Source organism: Taudactylus pleione, unplaced genomic scaffold, assembly GCF_031769625.1.
Source record: "Taudactylus pleione unplaced genomic scaffold, aTauple2 ptg000390l, whole genome shotgun sequence".
Classification (NCBI taxonomy): domain Eukaryota; kingdom Metazoa; phylum Chordata; class Amphibia; order Anura; family Myobatrachidae; genus Taudactylus; species Taudactylus pleione.
Window position 1 is genome coordinate 709,798 of NW_028284791.1, and position 16,574 is coordinate 726,371.

The 16,574-nt window shown below is 42.6% G+C and overlaps 1 protein-coding gene across 1 annotated transcript in view; it reads right to left on the reverse strand.

Annotated features, from left to right (window-relative positions):
• Positions 1 to 1,127: 1,127 nt before the first annotated feature.
• Positions 1,128 to 16,574, reverse strand: part of P4HA3 (prolyl 4-hydroxylase subunit alpha 3) — an 87,071-nt gene continuing 71,624 nt past the window's right edge. The window contains exons 10-13 of the mRNA XM_088445815.1: positions 6,596 to 6,658; positions 4,567 to 4,635; positions 3,084 to 3,180; positions 1,128 to 2,520 (exon numbers count right to left, since the gene is read on the reverse strand). Of these exons, the coding sequence (XP_088301941.1) occupies positions 2,450 to 2,520; positions 3,084 to 3,180; positions 4,567 to 4,635; positions 6,596 to 6,658 (300 nt within the window). The 3' untranslated portion in view covers positions 1,128 to 2,449. The remainder of the gene's footprint in view (positions 2,521 to 3,083; positions 3,181 to 4,566; positions 4,636 to 6,595; positions 6,659 to 16,574) is intronic.

Genomic DNA, 16,574 nt, shown 5'->3' on the forward strand with positions numbered 1-16,574 from the left:
TCACATCATCAATAAATACAAGGGAACCAGTTCCATTGGCAGCCATACATGCCCATGCCATGACACTACCACCACCATGCTTCACTGATGAGGTGGTATGTTTTGGATCATGAGCAGTTCCTTTCCTTCTCTTCTCTTCCCATCACTCTGGTACAAGTTGATCTTTGTCTCATCTGTCAATAGGATGTTGTTCCAGAACTGTAATGGCTTTTTTAGATGTTGTTTGGCAAACTCTAATCTGGTCTTCCTGTTTTTGTGGCTCACCAATGGTTTGCATCTTGTGGTGAACCCTCTTTATTCACTCTTGTGAAGTCTTCTCTTGACTGTTGACTTTGACACATATACATCTACCTCCTGGAGAGTGTTCTTGATTTGGCCAACTGTTGTGAAGGGGTTTTTCTTCACCAGGGAAATAATTCTTTTGTCATCCACCACAGTTGTTTTCCGTGGTCTTCCGGGTCTTTTGGTGTTGCTGAGCTCTCCGGTGCGTTCTTTCTTTTTAAGAATGTTCCAAACAGTTGATTTGGCCACACCTAATGTTTTTGCTATCTCTCTGATGGGTTTGTTTTGATTTTTCAGCCTAATGATGGCTTGCTTCACTGATAGTGACAGCTCTTTGGATCTCATATTGAGAGTCGACAGCAACTGATTCCAAATGCAAATGTCACACCTAGAATCAACTCCAGACCTTTTACCTGCTTAATTGATAATGAAATAACGAGGGAATAGCCCACACCTGTCCATGAAATAGCTTTTGAGTTGATAGTCCCATTACTTTTGGCCCCTTAAAAAGTGGGAGGCACATATAGAAAACGTTGTAATTCCTACACCGTTCACCTGATTTGGATGTAATTACCCTCAAATTAAATCTCAAAGTCTGCAGTTAAATCACATCTTGTTTGTTTCATTTCAAAACCATTGTGGTGGTGAATAGAGGCCCAAATATGAAAATTATGTCAATGTCCCAATATTTATGGACCTGACTGTATAACACTCTCCAAGTAGAACTGGGTCAGAACTGCATTAAAGGATCTGGGTGGTAGATGTACCTAAAAAGCTGCAATACAACAATAATAAGAATATCATATGATCCAATAATCGCTGTCAAATCATATATATTATTTTTATTTAGGATACTTTTTCTGAGTTAATATCCATAATAGCTTCCAGATACTGTACTTGTCATCATAGGATGACCCAGCCCCCTGAGCCTGCTCATCCGTTACATCGTTCATCCATAGGTACGTTATCTAAGCAGAGATCCAGCTGCGAGTCTTAGTGATGTCATTAGCATACATTAGCATACATTTAAGGGTTTCAGTGGTTAATAACCATAACAGTCACTTACTTATTGCATGTACCCTGAGTAGTACATGGCGTGAGGTATCAGTAATCAGTCACTGCTAAATGCACCTGACAATAGCAATTTGTATATGGATAAAAACAATTTCCAACAGTATAAGGGATGACAGTGAGCTTGCCACCTCAGGCGGCGAGATAGATACGCACCAGCTGTATTGCGCACAGCTAGTAATAGGGGATTAGATCCAACGTGGTACACTTCTCTTTTTATGCATTTGGGATAAAAACGGATGACCTGTATTTTCAATGTGAATTCTGGAGATGGACGTCATCACCAATGAACGTTATTTTCCACCGCTTGCTACCTTCATCATCAGGTCACCCAGAGGCGAAGATTAGAGATATTCAGTATGACGATAATATAATGGGATCAATATAAGCGCTTTGGTATCGCCATGCAGCGACCATGTGCAGATGTTGAGGGCTAAGGGATAGGCGCAGTTCTGAGTCTTTGTGCTGGGTGATGTAGCGACATGTCCGACCACTGATTACAGTAGTACCTGGTCACCTCATGCTGTCATGCTACAAAGCCCAGTAACCCGGGATCCGTCTGTCTAATAGGTGCTCCTGGAAGATGATGATCTCCCAGGCCCTAGCGATAGATAAGGTCCTGGATCAATTACTCTAAGAATCTTCCAAGGAATTTTTTAATGACAGTCTGCTACTCACAGAGCACATTGTACCCCAGGAAAATGACCATCGTTTCCGCCGTCAATTGTATCTCAGTTCTTTATGTTGAGGAGCTGTCTCTGAGGGGGGGTTGTCCACACTCCCAGCAACACAGAGCAACCCTCCAACCATTCATCCTCTGGTCAATGATCAATGTGGTTGCGAGGACAGCACTTATTTGTGGTATGTTCTCTCTCCAAGAGACATGACCATAGATGCAGGAATTGGGGGTCTTCCCTTACAGGGGTCCAGGCCTGGCTGGTGGTTATGACCCCTCTATGTCACGCCTGACCACCAGTGGCTGAGAGAGGTCTGCTCTCCAATCCAGATCCAAGTCCTCAGGTTCTCCATCAGTGGTTTTCAGAGTCTAGGAGACCCTCTTCATGCTGTAGGCATCTGCCCCTCAACTCTGCATGGCTTAGTTTTTGGGGTTCAGGGTGCAGGGCCTGTTGAACTCCTGACCGTGCTCGTGAATCCATTTATTGGCCACTGCAGAGAGAAATAATATCTGTAAGAACATAAAAAAAATCTTAAACAAATGACTTATAAAGTAATTTCCTGGATGAGTATATTCTGTAACTAGGGAGGAAAGTATTGAATGGACTTGGTTTAGATTTAGAGTAGTATCCCCAGCAGATTAGATAAGTGACTTCCCCTTAGTGTTCATTCTAGCACCCTGCATCTGGCACAACCTGTGCAGTTCCTCATTCCTGCCTGCAGTGTTGCTCTCTGCTCGGGTGCTTCTAGCACACTCTGGTCTGTATCTCAGCAGTTGGTTGCATCAGCTGAGTGTGCTAGAAGCACCAGAGCAGAGAACGACACCCCAGGCAGGACAGAGGAACTGCACGGGTTGTGACAAGTGCAGGGTGCTAGAATGAACACTTAATATTGCTATAATTATTCATCTCCCTCCGTGCTGTGCAGAGGACATAGAACACCCAGAGAATTATAATAATTATTACATGAATTTTAGCGTACAAAACATGGAGTCAGGATGGGAAGACTCGGCCCTTGCTGCAATATCTTCCATATTAGAGGAGCTTTTTACTCACCCCATTTATTGCCGATCAATACTGGGCAGCCGGCGTGTAGCGTATCTTCATTCCCATTACCATTCCTGTGGAGGTTCCACCAGAAGACTGCTGCATTCTGAAGACAAGAGGTGGAGCGTGTATATGGGGCCGGTAAGAGGCAATCGCAACAAAATTCATCACCAGTCTGTCAAAGATGTCACCAGCATATGCTGTATCCACAGACCCCAGCGACTTATCAATCAAAAGGCTGAGCAGGCTGAAGCCTCGCAAGGACTTTGGGGGTGCCTGATACAAGATTGGAACTGCACCCACGGCAAGGATGCGTTGGCCTGGACAATTTTGAGTGTGGTGTAGAGTGGGGCGGAAGAGGGATAGACAAATGGTAACGTGCTTTGGGCCTGATTCAGAGGCGCTCGCAAAAAGTGAACGCTTGCTCTGAATCAGGGCGGCCGCATGGTTTTTTTTGTTCGGCCTCCTGGCCGCTCGCTAAGCTATGGGTGACCTAAGCTGTGTGATGTGCCTATGTCCTTGCTGTCCACTATGAATACAACATGATCACTCGTACCGCTTTTATACCTAAATTCCGGGTCGGACCCGGAGGTTGGAACAGGGTTCCAAACTGGATCAGAGACGGAATTTAGCCAGCACCGACCCAGGATATTCCCGAGTCGGCGCCGTTCACACTGGAGCCAGGTCTGCAGTGACCCGGCTCTTACGGTGTGGAAGTTGACGCTTGTAGATGACGTCATATCCAAGCGCCACTGAAGCCGGCCAATCAAGCATGCGGCGTGTTCCAGGTCATCGTGACCCGGATTGCGTCATTTACACTGCAGGGTTTCACGGGTCATTCCCGTATTAAAGTTACATGGGTTGGATTGCCGGGTCACTCCACCCTGTCCCCTTTTACACCAAGGAGCTACCCGGGTTAACCCTGCAATAACCTGGGTTTTAGCTCTGGTGTAAAAGGGGTATCAGTGATTCAGGGATACACACTATACAGACGGAGACAGTTGAAGGCTTAGGAGGTCAAACGAGCTACTTCATTTGTGCACCAACAGGTACACAGAACATAAGTTGAAAAGAAATTGGACGTTAAATTATCGTTAAACGATATCGTTTAACGATAATCATTCAAAAAATCGTTGTGTGTGTATGCAGCTTAATGGAGCATACACACGGTCAGATTTGTCAGATTTGTCAGATGAACGATTGAACGATTTTACCAAAGTTTTGAACGATTGAACGATTTTTGACTGCATTAAAATGAATGGAATCGTCCAAGTCTGACTGCAAACCCATCAGATGTCAGATATCGTTATCTGACCATCGGGAACGCGCATCGTTCATCTTTCATCTGACAGATCTGTCAGATATGTCAGATTTTCCTTCAGATATGAACGACTGAACGATTTTTAAATCGTTATCTTTCAGATCTGAAGGAAAAATCTGACCGTGTGTATGCACCATAAGACTTTACTACAGGTGTATAATAAGAACTGACCTTAACAACAGGTGTGCTGAAATTAGCATAGATAAATGCTGTAGCTCCTCCCACATCTACAGAACTCAGCTGAAATAAAACAGAAGCAATTATCAGACAGGAGACAGAAGAAGCGGAATATTTTCCACCCGCAATCTAACAAATCGCCAGCGACTCCCTCGGATGTGACTGCGGCAATGTGATTAGAAAAATATTTTCTACTTGATACAAATTTGCAACATCTAAATCATCTGTCATTAAAATGCGTCATTCCCACTAAAACACCCGGTAAGAATCTGTCTATATGATAGCGAGGGTCATTCACACGTGGTTACTTCCCCTCTTCCCCTAAATTTCTGCCTATTAACCACATGGTATAGCACCATCGCACCAAGCTGAGAGTGTAGGTGTATAATATGTCTCCCTCTGATGATGGGAGGTGTGCAGATCAGGGAGCCCCTGGTCCTGGCTGGTGGGTTAGGCGGAGGAATACGCCTTGCAATGCGACCTTGTTACCAAACTATACTTCCTGGGTAGTCTTACGCCCAGGGGTGCTGGAGATTACCTGCCAGCTCACACTAAGGCCCGTATTCAATTTGGAGCGAAAAGCCGAGATCGGCAAAAAAGTTTTGCCGATGACGTCATTTTGCCAGGCGGAAAAGTATCGCCGTATTCAATTTGAAAGACTTTCAGCCTAGGCGTAAAGTCAATGCAATATAATAGGCGAAAAAGTTTCGCTTATGAATAGCAGGCGGAAAAAAGTGCCTTAAGACAGTCCCCCAAAGGTAAACTGCGTCAAAAAATTCTTAAAAAATACTTAAGAACACCCCAAGAAATTATTTTCATTTTGGGGGCAAAAAAAAAACGTTGGGGGACAAAGTTAAAAACTAGCGAAATAGACTCCAGGGGGGTTCCCAAGTATGGCCCAGGTGTTTTTTTGATTGCAGGTGTTTGTGGCAGGTGCATTTTTAACGTATTTTTAAACGTTACTTTAGCAAATTAAAAATATGCTACCCCTCATTTTCAGGTACCCAAAATTTGCAGGGGCTAGTTCATTTCTTCAGAAATACGCAAAACAGCGCCTATTGAGACCATTTAAAAACACCAAATACCTTCAGCAGGCCAATTCGGGGGTATCCATAGGGTATACAATCGGGAAGCCGGCTGTCTTAATACTGACAGCTGGCTTCCCGACTGTCATATCCCGGCGAGGGTGAAAGGCCGGGCGTCTAGATGTAGACGCCTGACATTTCCCCGACGCCGGGAGACCGGCGCCCGGCATTCCGATCGAAGGGATGCCGGGTGCCGCGAGCGGACAGCCGCGGGGGAAGGGAGGGTTAGGGCACCCGGGGGGGGACTTAGGGTTAGGCACCCCCCCGGGAGAGTTAGGGCTAGGCTAGGGGGAGGGCGGGTTAGGGTTAGGCACCCCCGGGGGGAGGTTAGGGTTAGACACCCCCCCGGGGGACTTAGGTTTAGGCAGTGGGGAAGGGGGGGGCTAGGGTTAGGCACAGGCACCCCTAAGGAGGGTTAGGGGGTTAGGTTAGGTTAGTTTATACTTACCTTAGGGACGATCGGGATTTCCAGCGCTGTAGGGCTTCCGCTGCCGGGCTCTGCTCATCTGTCGGCCAGGCGCTGCCGGGAATCGAACCGCCAGCCATGCGGCCGGCAGTATTTCATACCGATTCCATCCATAGTGATCCCCCATGTCAGTTCATCTTTTGGGGGTGCCAGGCTGATTACCACATTTTGGAGTGGACTTTCCGCCTGTTCAAGTATCACCGGTTGCCATTTTCGCATACTGTCATATTGAATACGGGGAATAGCGGGGACGCGCGCGAAAAGTATCCGCACCCAAAACACGCGATATAGGCGAAAAGTCCACCAGACGAAAAAGTGTCACGGGTGTGAAACATATTGAATATGGGCCCAACAAGGCAAAACTCACTGCCACATCAGACCCCATGACTATAATGTGCTGGATCTTAAATCTTTTCTAAACAGGATTAGTGCAGAATATGAATTTTATAGCCAATGACAGACAAAGACTTACATAGATCATAAATGTGGCCATTCGGTTCCCAGTGTTGATACGATACAGAGGACTCTTTCTGGACTGGAATAGAGAACCATGGGTTATATCTGCTTAGGCTTACAATACTATCATAGATATATATATTATATATATATATATATATATATATTATATATATATATATATATATATATATATAGCTTATTATATATATATATATATATATATATATATATTATATATATATATATATATATAGCTTATTTTAAATAAAAACTTTTATGTATTATTTCTATCATTATATCATAATTGTATCTCTAATGTTTATCTGATTATTGTCTTTGGATTTATAATATATTAACACGCGGTTATAATATAAGTGTCTTTTAAATACTGAGGATCCTGTCTTTTTCCTATTAGAGTTGCACTATATTACTATGCATGGAGGAATCACCAACAAAATGGCGCCTCCCTGGGTGAAGACTAAGTAGCCCTATAATATTATTCCTCTAGTAATCAGTTACTATTAGAGGGCAGGATCAGCCAGGTATATAAGGAGACTTAGAGGGGTATTCAATATGAAACGTTAACTTCACTGTCAAAGTTAACGTTTCATATCGTAGTTTTTTTCTGCGTTAAGGTATGGTGCACGCTCCCGCTTATCCCCGTATTCAATATAAAATTAACGAAAACGGGAAACTCCGAAGTTGGATTTGCGTTACGAATTTTTCCTTAAAATAATTGTAAGACCCCCCTAAAGTTGTAAAAACATGGGGGAACACTATGGGTACCCCCGTTTTAGCCTTTAATTGAAAGTCGGGCATTTAAATAGCCGCAGTAGGTGTTTTTTTCCTGTCATTGAAGAAGTGTTGCAGAAGAGCACTTAGGTGATTTTTTTCATTTTTTTAAGTGGTCCCATCAAATTTGGGGTATATGAAAATGGGTACTAGCATATTTTTATGTCCCTAAAGTAATTTTTTAAAAATTCTGTATTTGTGCACCTGCCGCTAATAATCTATTCTAGAATACACCTGCCGCTAATAATCTATTCTAGAATACACCTGCCGCTAATAATCTATTCTAGAATACACCTGCCGCTAATAATCTATTCTAGAATACACCTGCCGCTAATAGTCTATTCTAGAATACACCTGCCGCTAATAATCTATTCTAGAATACACCTGCCGCTAATAATCTATTCTAGAATACACCTGCCGCTAATAATCTATTCTAGAATACACCTGCCGCTAATAATCTATTCTAGAATACACCTGCCGCTAATAATCTATTCTAGAATACACCTGCCGCTAATAGTCTATTCTAGAATACACCTGCCGCTAATAATCTATTCTAGAATACACCTGCCGCTAATAATCTATTCTAGAATACACCTGCCGCTAATAATCTATTCTAGAATACACCTGCCGCTAATAATCTATTCTAGAATACACCTGCCGCTAATAGTCTATTCTAGAATACACCTGCCGCTAATAATCTATTCTAGAATACACCTGCCGCTAATAATCTATTCTAGAATACACCTGCCGCTAATAATCTATTCTAGAATACACCTGCCGCTAATAATCTATTCTAGAATACACCTGCCGCTAATAATCTATTCTAGAATACACCTGCCGCTAATAATCTATTCTAGAATACACCTGCCGCTAATAATCTATTCTAGAATACACCTGCCGCTAATAATCTATTCTAGAATACACCTGCCGCTAATAGTCTATTCTAGAATACACCTGCCGCTAATAATCTATTCTAGAATACACCTGCCGCTAATAATCTATTCTAGAATACACCTGCCGCTAATAATCTATTCTAGAATACACCTGCCGCTAATAATCTATTCTAGAATACACCTGCCGCTAATAATCTATTCTAGAATACACCTGCCGCTAATAATCTATTCTAGAATACACCTGCCGCTAATAATCTATTCTAGAATACACCTGCCGCTAATAATCTATTCTAGAATACACCTGCTGCTAATAATCTATTCTAGAATACACCTGCCGCTAATAGTCTATTCTAGAATACACCTGCCGCTAATAATCTATTCTAGAATACACCTGCCGCTAATAATCTATTCTAGAATACACCTGCCGCTAATAATCTATTCTAGAATACACCTGCCGCTAATAATCTATTCTAGAATACACCTGCCGCTAATAATCTATTCTAGAATACACCTGCCGCTAATAGTCTATTCTAGAATACACCTGCCGCTAATAATCTATTCTAGAATACACCTGCCGCTAATAATCTATTCTAGAATACACCTGCCGCTAATAATCTATTCTAGAATACACCTGCCGCTAATAATCTATTCTAGAATACACCTGCCGCTAATAATCTATTCTAGAATACACCTGCCGCTAATAATTTATTCTAGAATACACCTGCCGCTAATAGTCTATTCTAGAATACACCTGCCGCTAATAATCTATTCTAGAATACACCTGCCGCTAATAATCTATTCTAGAATACACCTGCCGCTAATAATCTATTCTAGAATACACCTGCCGCTAATAATCTATTCTAGAATACACCTGCCGCTAATAATCTATTCTAGAATACACCTGCCGCTAATAATCTATTCTAGAATACACCTGCCGCTAATAATCTATTCTAGAATACACCTGCCGCTAATAATCTATTCTAGAATACACCTGCCGCTAATAATCTATTCTAGAATACACCTGCCGCTAATAATCTATTCTAGAATATACCTGCCGCTAATAATCTATTCTAGAATACACCTGCCGCTAATAATCTATTCTAGAATACACCTGCCGCTAATAATCTATTCTAGAATACACCTGCCGCTAATAGTCTATTCTAGAATACACCTGCCGCTAATAATCTATTCTAGAATACACCTGCCGCTAATAATCTATTCTAGAATACACCTGCCGCTAATAATCTATTCTAGAATACACCTGCCGCTAATAATCTATTCTAGAATACACCTGCCGCTAATAATCTATTCTAGAATACACCTGCCGCTAATAATCTATTCTAGAATACACCTGCCGCTAATAGTCTATTCTAGAATACACCTGCCGCTAATAGTCTATTCTAGAATACACCTGCCGCTAATAGTCTATTCTATAATACACCTGCCGCTAATAATCTATTCTAGAATACACCTGCCGCTAATAATCTATTCTAGAATACACCTGCCGCTAATAATCTATTCTAGAATACACCTGCCGCTAATAATCTATTCTAGAATACACCTGCCGCTAATAATCTATTCTAGAATACACCTGCCGCTAATAATCTATTCTAGAATACACCTGCCGCTAATAGTCTATTCTAGAATACACCTGCCGCTAATAATCTATTCTAGAATACACCTGCCGCTAATAATCTATTCTAGAATACACCTGCCGCTAATAATCTATTCTAGAATACACCTGCCGCTAATAATCTATTCTAGAATACACCTGCCGCTAATAATCTATTCTAGAATACACCTGCCGCTAATAATCTATTCTAGAATACACCTGCCGCTAATAGTCTATTCTAGAATACACCTGCCGCTAATAGTCTATTCTAGAATACACCTGCCGCTAATAGTCTATTCTATAATACACCTGCCGCATACTTGCAGAATAGTCCTGAACCTATTTCCCTATTGTTTAACAATTTTTTCCCATTTTTTTTTTCACCCCAATTTTTAAATTAATTTTTTGGGGTGCCCCTATTTTTTTTCTTTACTTTTTTTGACACAGTTCTTTTTTAAATGTCATTCCCAGGGGTGCAGGCTATTTTTTTTAAGCCTGCACCCCTAAACCCCAATTCTGCACTTTTTTTTCGACACCTATTCAATGGTGAAAAGTTATCCCCGTTTTTTATCAAAGACTTTTCAAAACTGCGATAAGTCTTTGAAATTGAATACGGTGTAAAAGTAAAACCTGCGATAATGACGTCATACCTCCGATATTAACGCAAAAACAATGTTATCGCACCCATATTGAATACCCCTGTTAAGCTGCTCACACACTAGACCAACTTTCATCCAACCAGCCAACTAGTTGGCTGGTTGGAATGAAAATCTGGTAACGTATGGGAGTACCTGATGATCAGCAATTTGCTCCTAAATGCCAGAAAACAGATGAAAATGGTCGGTCAGACAACAACAGTTTTGGTCCATTTTCCAGCGTTTGGGAGCAAATTGCTGATTGTCATTTACTTTCATCCCTTACCAGATTTTCATGATTCTACAAGAAAACTCTCCCGTAGGACCATCCACCCTGTTTTTAAGATAAGTTCTTTTACTTTTATTGTAAAATTGTTCCCTCTCTCTCTTTCTAATATATATATACCGTACTATCCCTTTATATACAGTCAGGTCCATAAATATTGGGACACTGACAGAATTTTCAGATTTTGGCCTCTATTCACCACCACAATGGTTTTGAAATGAAACAAACAAGATGTGCTTTATCTGCAGACTTTCAGATTTAATTTGAGGGTAATTACATCCAAATCGGGTGAACAGTGTAGGAATTACAACAGTTTCAATATGTGCCTCCCACTTTTTAAGGGGCCAAAAGTAATGGGACTATCAACTCAAAAGCTATTTCATGGACAGGTGTGGGCTATTCCCTCGTTATTTCATTATCAATTAAGCAGGTAAAAGGTCTGGAGTTGATTCTAGGTGTGACATTTGCATTTGGAATCAGTTGCTGTCAACTCTCAATATGAGATCCAAAGAGCTGTCACTATCAGTGAAGCAAGCCATCATTAGGCTGAAAAATCAAAACAAACCCATCAGAGAGATAGCAAAAACATTGGGTGTGGCCAAATCAACTGTTTGGACCATTCTTAAAAAGAAAGAATGCATCGGAGAGCTCAGCAACACCAAAAGACCCGGAAGACCACGGAAAACAACTGTGGTGGATGACAGAATAATAATTTCCCTGGTGAAGAAAAACCCCTTCACAACAGTTGGCCAAATCAAGACAAAATCAAACCAGGAGTTAGATGTATATTTGTCAAAGTCAACAATCAAGAGAAGACTTCACAAGAGTGAATATAGAGGGTTCACCACAAGATGCAAACCATTGGTGAGCCACAAAAACAGGAAGACCAGATTAGAGTTTGCCAAACAACATCTAAAAAAGCCATTACAGTTCTGGAACAACATCCTATTGACAGATGAGACAAAGATAAACTTGTACCAGAGTGATGCGAAGAGAAGTAAAGGATCTGCTCATGATCCAAAACATACCACCTCATCAGTGAAGCATGGTGGTGGTAGTGTCATGGTGTGGGCATGTATGGATGCCAATGGAACCTTTGTATTTATTGATGATGTGACTGCTGACAAAAGCAGCAGAATGAATTCTGAAGTGTTTCGGGCAATATTATATGCTCATATTCAGTCAAATGCTTCAGAACTCATTGGACGGCGCTTCACAGTGCAGATGGACAATGACCCGAAGCATACTGCAAAAGCAACCAAAGAGTTTTTAAGGCTAAAAAGTGGAATGTTATGCAATGGCCAAGTCAATCCCCTGACCTGAATCCGACTGAGCATGCATTTCACTTGATGAAGACAAAACTGAAGGGAAAATGCCCCAAGAACAAGCAGGAACTGTAGATATTTGCAGTAGAGGCCTGGCAGAGCATCACTAGGGGTGAAACCCAGCGTCTGGTGATGTCTATGCGTTCCAGACTTCAGGCTGTAATTGCCTGCAAAGGATTTGCAACAAAGTATTAAAAAGTGAAAGTTAGATTTAGGATTGTTTAGTTTGTCCCATTACTTTTGGCCCCTTAAAAAGTGGGAGGCACATATAGAAACCGTTGTAATTCCTACACCGTTCACCTGATTTGGATGTAATTACCCTCAAATTAAATCTGAAAGTCTGCAGTTAAATCACATCTTGTTTGTTTCATTTCAAAGCCATTGTGGTGGTGAATAGAGGACAAAATATGAAAATTCTGTCAATGTCCCAATATTTATGGACCTGACTGTATATATTGGCTTACCATACTATCCCTTTATATACATAGGCTTACCATACTATCACTTTATATATACATAGGTTTACCGTACTATCCCTTTATATATACATAGGCTTACCATACAATCCCTTTATATATACATTGGCTTACCGTGCTATCCCTTTATATATACATAGGCTTACCGTACTATCCCTTTATATATACACATAGGCTTACCATACTATCCCTTTATATATACATAGGCTTACTGTACTATCCCTTTATATATATACATAGGCTTACCATACTATCCCTTTATATATACATAGGCTTACCATACTATCCCTTTATATATACATAGGCTTACCATACTATCCCTTTATATATACATAGGCTTACCATCCTGTCCCTTTATATATACATAGGCTTACCATCCTGTCTCTTTATATATACACATAGGCTTACCGTACTATCCCTTTATATATACATAGGCTTACCGTACAATCCCTTTATATATACATTGGCTTACCGTGCTATCCCTTTATATATACATAGGCTTACCATACTATCCCTTTATATATACATAGGCTTACCATACTATCCCTTTATATATATATATATATATATATATATATATATATATACACATGGGCTTACCGTACTATCCCTTTATATATACATAGGCTTACCATACTATTCCTTTATATATACATAGGCTTACCATACTGTCCCTTTATATATACATAGGCTTACCATACTATCCCTTTATATATACATAGGCTTACCATCCTGTCCCTTTATATATACATAGGCTTACCATACTATCCCTTTATATATACATAGGGTTACCATACAATTCCTTTATATATACATAGGCTTACCATCCTGTCTCTTTATATATACACATAGGCTTACCGTACTATCCCTTTATATATACATAGGCTTACCGTACAATCCCTTTATATATACATTGGCTTACCGTGCTATCCCTTTATATATACATAGGCTTACCATACTATCCCTTTATATATATATATATATATATATATATATATATATATACATGGGCTTACCGTACTATCCCTTTATATATACATAGGCTTACCATACTATTCCTTTATATATACATAGGCTTACCATACTGTCCCTTTATATATACATAGGCTTACCATACTATCCCTTTATATATACATAGGCTTACCATCCTGTCCCTTTATATATACATAGGCTTACCATACTATCCCTTTATATATACATAGGCTTACCATACAATTCCTTTATATATACATAGGCTTACCATACTATCCCTTTATATATACATAGGCTTACCGTACTACCCCTTTATACATACATAGGCTTACCGTACTATCCCTTTATATATACATAGGCTTACGGTACTATACTGTTATATATACATAGGCTTACCATACTATCCCTTTATATATATACATAGGCTTACCATACTATCCCTTTATATATACATAGGCTTACCGTACTATCCCTTTATATATACATAGGCTTACCATACTATCCCTTTATATATACACATGGGCTTAAGGAGGGCAAAAAGTGCCCTGCCCTCACAGCCTGCGGGTGCCGTCTTCACCCGCGGGTCGCAGTGTCCCTCGGGTGGGGAAATGTTCGGTGACCTGGTCACCGCCGGAGAATAGACACCGTGCGGCATCTATTCTCCCTGTCGGCAGCGCTTGGGGGCTACCTGGTGTGTCTGTAAGTGCCAGGCACGCTCCCAAGAGTGACGAAAAGGGGATGCGTCTTATAGACATGCCCCCTTTTCAATGGCCATGCCTGCCACCGGAGCTAGAGTGAGCACTATGTATAACTAGCACCTTCTAGAATATAATAGCTAGCATCTGATTGGTTGTTATGGGCAACATCACTTTTAAAACTCACTTCTAAAAACTCTCACTTTAGTAAATTTACCCCTAAGAGGTGTCCAGGTGTAAATTACCCCCTTTTAGCTGGAATTGTTCCTAACTTTAAAAGAGACATTAATGCCCCTTTGACACATAGCCTAAATACTGTACATGGGTTTTTGCCGGGGCATACGTACAGACCCGGGTCTAGACTATGCGCCTGTTTCAGAGATGGACAGAATTGCAGAGCAGCACACAAACAGCTGAGCAACTCCGTCCATCTTAATGCAAATGCAGACACCATCGCGACCATCGCAACCCTTGCTGCATTTACGACCATCGCGACCCTTGCTGCATTTACGACCATCGCGACCCTTGCAGCATTTACGAGCATTGCGACCCTTGCTGCATTTACGAGCATCGCGACCCTTGCTGCATTTACGAGCATTGCGACCCTTGCAGCATTTACGAGCATCGCGGCCCTTGCAGCATTTACGAGCACCATAGTGACCTCCGTTGGTCAGGCTGCAGGAGCTAAACCCTCCTGGGTGCTGATCACTTCAGAGGCCAGGAATCTGCGTATGCCGACACTGCGGCTCGGCAGTTCTGCAAGCGTAATCGCGCAACCCATTCTGCACATGTGCAGAACGGGTCCTGCGTAGGTGCAGACCCCTAACCATCGGAGATGTACATTCATCATCGGATGTACATGTCTGATTAGGCCCCATGTGTGCAAGGCGCCGACCCGGGTTGTCTGTAGTGTGAATGGTATTATGACCAGCATAAGGCCAAACGTCCACTGTCTGACAGAAGCCCCCGATCTGGTGTGAATGGTGATGACCTGGGTCGTCTGTAGTGTGAATGGCATAATGACCGGCATAATGACAAACGTCCACTGTCTGACAAAAGCCCCGGGTCACTGGAAGCAAGGCTGGCCCGAGCCAAAGATATCGGTAAGCGGGAATAGATTTTGGTGCCCCTCAGTGGACCTTCATACTAGCTCACTCATCCCCCCCATGGAGCCCCTCACAACCCAGCACCCCTCACCACAGCCCCGGTCATCACAACCCCCCTCAACACAGCTCTTCATCACAGTCCCCATACCGCCCTCATCACAGCCCCCTCATATCCCCTCTTCACAGCCCATCAAAATAGCCCCTCTCACTCCCCCTCATCACAGTCACCTCCATCACAGCCCCTCCAGTACAGCCCCTCATATCACCCTCATCACAGCCCTCTCATATCCCCTCATCATATCCCCTCATATCACCCTCATCACAGCCCCTCATATCCCCTCATCACAGCCCCTCATATCCCCTCATCACAGCCCATCATATCCCCCTCATCACAGCCCCTCATATCACCCTCATCACAGCCCCTCATATCCCCCTCATCACAGCCCCTCATATCACCCTCATCACAGCCCCTCATATCCCCCTCATCGCAGCCCCTCATATCCCCCTCATCACAGCCCCTCATATCCCCTCATCACAGCCACTCATATCCCCTCATATCACCCTCATCACAGCCCCTCATATCCCCTCATCACAGCCCCTCATATCCCCTCATCACAGCCCCTCATATCACCCTCATCACAGCCCCTCATATCCCCCTCATCACAGACCCTCATATCACCCTCATATCCCCCTCATCACAGCCCTCATATCACCCTCATCGCAGCCCCTCATATCCCCCTCATCGCAGCCCCTCATATCCCCTCATCACAGCCCCTCATATCACCCTCATCACAGCCCCTCATATCCCCCTCATCACAGCCCCTCATATCCCCTCATCACAGCCCTCATATCACCCTCATCACAGCCCCTCATATCACCTTCATCGTAGCCACTCATATCCCCCTCATCGCAGCCACTCATATCCCCTCATCACAGCCTCTCATATCACCCTCATCACAGCCCCTCATATCACCCTCATCACAGCCCCTCATATCCCTTCATCCCAGCCCCTCATATCCCTTCATCACAGCCCCTCATATCACCCTCAAAACAGCCCCTCATATCACCCTCATCACAGCCCCTCATATCCCCTCATCACAGCCCCTCATATCGCCCTCATCACAACCCCTCATATCGCCCTCATCACAGCCCCTCATATCCCCCTCATCACAGCCCCTCATATCACCCTCATCACAGCCC